This window comes from Tamandua tetradactyla, chromosome 2 (genome assembly GCF_023851605.1).
Source record: "Tamandua tetradactyla isolate mTamTet1 chromosome 2, mTamTet1.pri, whole genome shotgun sequence".
Classification (NCBI taxonomy): domain Eukaryota; kingdom Metazoa; phylum Chordata; class Mammalia; order Pilosa; family Myrmecophagidae; genus Tamandua; species Tamandua tetradactyla.
In genome coordinates, this window is record NC_135328.1 from 22,831,547 (window position 1) to 22,835,792 (window position 4,246).

Sequence of the window (4,246 nt, forward strand, 5' to 3'; positions counted from 1 at the left end):
TTAATGTTTATCAATACCGTTTGCTATTGGGAATAAGTAAGCACAAAGAGAATTTCTAATCAATAATTTTTTCACAGCTGCTTTTACCTCTTTATTCCTTAGACTGTAGATGATTGGATTCAACATGGGGGTCACAACCACATAGAGTAAAGCCATAAATTTATCTATTTCCTGTGAATCTACAGATGAGGGCTTCAAGTACATGGAGAGAGCTGTGCCATAAAACAAAACCACAACAGTCAGGTGGGCTGCACATGTTGAAAAGGCTTTGCTTCTTCCATCTGCTGAGTTGATCCTCAGGATGTTAGAGAGGATGAAGGCATAGGAGATACAGACGAGGAGCATTTGCATGGGAAGGAGAAGTATGCTGATCACTAGCATAAGAAACTCTACCATGGAGGTATCTACACATACCAATTTCAAGATAGCCAGAATTTCGCAGGTGAAATGATTGATGATGCTATTACCACAGAGAGAAAGCTGTAGCACACACACCGTTTCCACCAAGGCAGTGAGGTATCCCGTCACCCAGGAACCAGCTGCAATCTGCACACAGACCCTCCTGTTCATGATGATTGAGTATCTCAGGGGGTTGCAGATGGCCACATACCGGTCATATGCCATCATGGACAGTAGCACACACTCAGTGGAGCCCATAGCAAGAGAGAAGTACATCTGAATAGCACATCCTGAGAATGAGATGGTGTTTTTCCTTGAAACAAAGTTTGCCAGCATTGGAGTGAGAGAAGACGAGGTGTACCAGATGTCCAAAAAGGAGAGATTGCTGAGGAAGAAGTACATGGGAGTGTGCAAACGAGAATCCAGGATACTGATAGAGATCAGAATAATATTACCCAACAAAGTGATCGAATACATTAGCAGGCACAGCACAAATATGATGATCTCAACTTTGGGGTAGGAGGTAAATCCCAGGAAAATAAAATTTGAAATGATTGTCCAATTTGTCTTGACCATTTTATTCTTTTATGTTCATCTGTAACAGTAAGTAGAAGAGTATCTAGTGTATATCAATGAATTATTTAAAATCTACCAACTTTCAAAGACTTTTTTAGGGTCACTTTAATAGAGTCATTGTCCTGTCAATATCACTGGCAACATCGTACTAACTTTTCATTCATTAATCCAACATTTACTAAATGTACTATGAGGCAGTTTGGAGCTAGAGCTGAATTATACAATGTCTTCTCTCAAGTAACTCACAAATAGAGGACTCAAAGTAAAAAGAAATCACAACATTAAAATTAGGTTGCTAAGCAAACATGGAGTAAAAATCGTAACTGTGTTGGGGGAAGCTGCTCAATGAGAGTTTTAGAGACCTAGTTTAGTTGAAAGATGTACTGGGCACAGTCAGGTTAAGGAACAGGGGAAGTGGCTGATCATGTAGTTTTTGTAAAAGTTGCAATGAGAGAATATTTGCTTGCAATTCATAAAGCTGACATCTATTTCATATGGCAGATATGTATGCTTCACAATAAGGAATATTAGGAGTTGAGGCTAGGAAAATAGTCAAAGTCCAAGTCACTATAACACCATCAATTTTTGTCCTCAAGAAGGCATTTTTGCATATGGAAATACCTTGAGACCATTGTTTTATTATAAAGGAAATAATTTTCATGCTTTAGTATTTTATTATTTGAATGAAATTAAATAGCAACATATCTCACAACTGATCATATATGAAGTGTTTAAATACCATCATCTCGCAAGATAGAGTTCAAATGAAGCAGCACGTACATAGTCCTAATTTTCTCATCATGGCCTACTTCTCCAGCTTCACCTCTCAACATTCCACCCCCAAACAAACTTTAGACTCTGAAATAGCAATCAACTTGTAGTTTCTGATTCTCACCATGCCATTTTACATTTCTATGTCTTTCATACACAGCTTGTTTACCTGGAATGCCCTTCTTACACATTTCCAATTTTGCCTTTCATGAATATTTTTATTTAATTTTCAAAACTCCATCTTAAAGTCTTAATTAGAACTTCATTCTTTGTCCATACATATATTATTCAAGTATATTACGCTGAACTACATATTATATATATATATGCAACATTCCCATCTCTCCCACTACTGGGCTGTGAGCTTCTCAAGAACTTGTTCTAACATTCATAGCCACATAAAACCCTGTTCAAAACTTTTGGTAATGCATTGCAGCCACATGTAGTAGGGTTTTGATACATGTTAACTCAAATAAAATTTACTACAATTCTCTGCGTCAACATTAAAAACTTTTCATTCACATATGCAGTCTCATATGTGCCATTAAAGAAGCTTGTTGAATTAAGAAACAAAGATATTGGGCTCTTAGCCTTAAATATTTGATGTACAGTCACAAAAGGGGAAAAAGACAATGATCATTTGTGCTCTTAAGAAGGGGTGAAAGTGCTTCACAAATGCGCACCCTCTATAGAAAATCAGAGTATTTTCCTCAGATTTTAAGATTTGTGCTCTAAACCTGACCATTCTACTTATTAGTATACAATATTAGGCAAATCACTCCATGTCTTTGAAACTTCATTTTCTGATCTTTACCATGAAGGTGATTGTTCCTGTCTTCTGCAGCTCTCAGAGATCTAGATTAATTTCCTTTAGTCTCCCTCACTATCCTAATTCCATGGCCTCTCCAAGATGTCAGAGAATCACAAAGGGCTTATGATTTCATGGTCTCCCTGAATTCGGGGAGCTTAATTCTACATATGCTGCTCTAATGCTAGTTCACACTGACTGAGATAAAACCTAAGCACCTTCTTTTCTAATGGAATTCCAATCCCCAGAATATAGTGAATATGAAGCGCTTTACTGACTACTCCCGGAGAGATGAATGTTAGACATTTCTGGACCCCTGAAGAATACACCACACTTCCGCTGAGGGATTTCTTATTGCTCTTCCCACACATAGCTCTGTTTTCTTGCTACGGCTCTGTCTTCTTCTTCATCCTCTTCTTTCTCTCCCCTCTCTACCAGTCTCTTATCCTGCCTTTCAGAGACAAAATAATGGTGTACTTTCCTTGGCTCATATAGAGGAGTCATCACCCATTTCCTCACATTTACATACATCCTTGCCAAAGACGTACTTTTGGCAAATCTTTCAAGATGTTTTCTCTTTCTCTAAAATGATACCTGATTCCAAGATAAGCTGCTGCAATAACTAGACATTTTCCAACGTATTCTCCTCTTTATTTTCTAGAATGTCAGAACCGAATGGACTCAGAGATTTTCTAATCCAAATTTCCTATTTTAAAGTTGAGTGGTGTTTTAAGGTGTTTAATGACTAGTTTGAGGTAAATAATCAAATATGGGTCATGAAGAAACATTCTATCCCATGTTTAGTACTTATTTCTCCCAGTCAGTATTTCTTTCCATCAACGAGATCCATTAATAATTTCTGAAAATAAAAGAAGGGAGAATAATGTCTCCTCCCATTTACCTCAGCACCTATGATGAGCATCTTTTGCGTTCATCTATACTTCAATGTGTAAACTTGATCTTCAGCTGTGAATCTGGTGCAACATTCAAAAGAGAAAAAGAACCCAAGTTATGTAATTATGGTAGTACTGCATGAAAACTATATTAAAGTCAGCTATGTAAAGGCATTTTTATTCAAAAGGTTTCAATGGAAAGAGATATGAATAGTCTTAGTTTGCAAAAAAATCAATCCAAATCTTGCCAGATTCACAGTCTCAACATTCATAGATTCCATTAGTTAAAAATGAAAAATTAAGTTTCAAGAGAAAGCACACCATGGCATTTGTCCTACCAAAATCATCCACTTACGATCTGCTCCAAAAAAACTTCCAAAGGTTGTCCCTGGAACTAAGACTACTTCTTAAGTCTCCTGTTGCTATAGGGACCTCTCAACTCCCGAAACAATTTAATGTTGTGATTCTGATGCATAAAGAAGTTAAGAAACTTTCCAGTTCCCCAGGGTATGATTCTACAAGTTCCATTAACTAATTGGGAACAAAACCAACAAAAATACTTAGGCAAAAAAAGTTTGTAACATGCCAAATCATTTGTGCCAGTAAAAGGCCAGATACTTGAGCTAGAACCAAAGGAGATTATTTTCCTATTCCATTCCTTCTGTAGATTGTCCTTCAATTACAGAGCAAACAGTACAATTAATAGAACTTTAGACACTTAATAGAACTGTAGCCTTTCCGTATGGTCTGTGGGCTTGTGAAGTAACCTGTTTATTCTCAGAAACCTCTCCAGCCATCT

General features: G+C 37.0%; 1 protein-coding gene across 1 annotated transcript; it reads right to left on the reverse strand.

Annotated features, from left to right (window-relative positions):
• On the reverse strand, positions 1-975 carry LOC143655758 (olfactory receptor 13F1-like). The gene has a single exon (XM_077127186.1). The coding sequence runs from the start codon at positions 973-975 to the stop codon at positions 1-3; it is 975 nt and encodes a 324-aa protein (XP_076983301.1).
• Between the last annotated feature and the right edge of the window lie 3,271 nt (positions 976-4,246).

Bases quoted from the DNA above. Each gene is read 5' to 3' on its own strand.
- LOC143655758 (XM_077127186.1), bottom strand. From the start codon at position 975: ATGGTCAAGACAAATTGGACAATCATTTCAAATTTTATTTTCCTGGGA.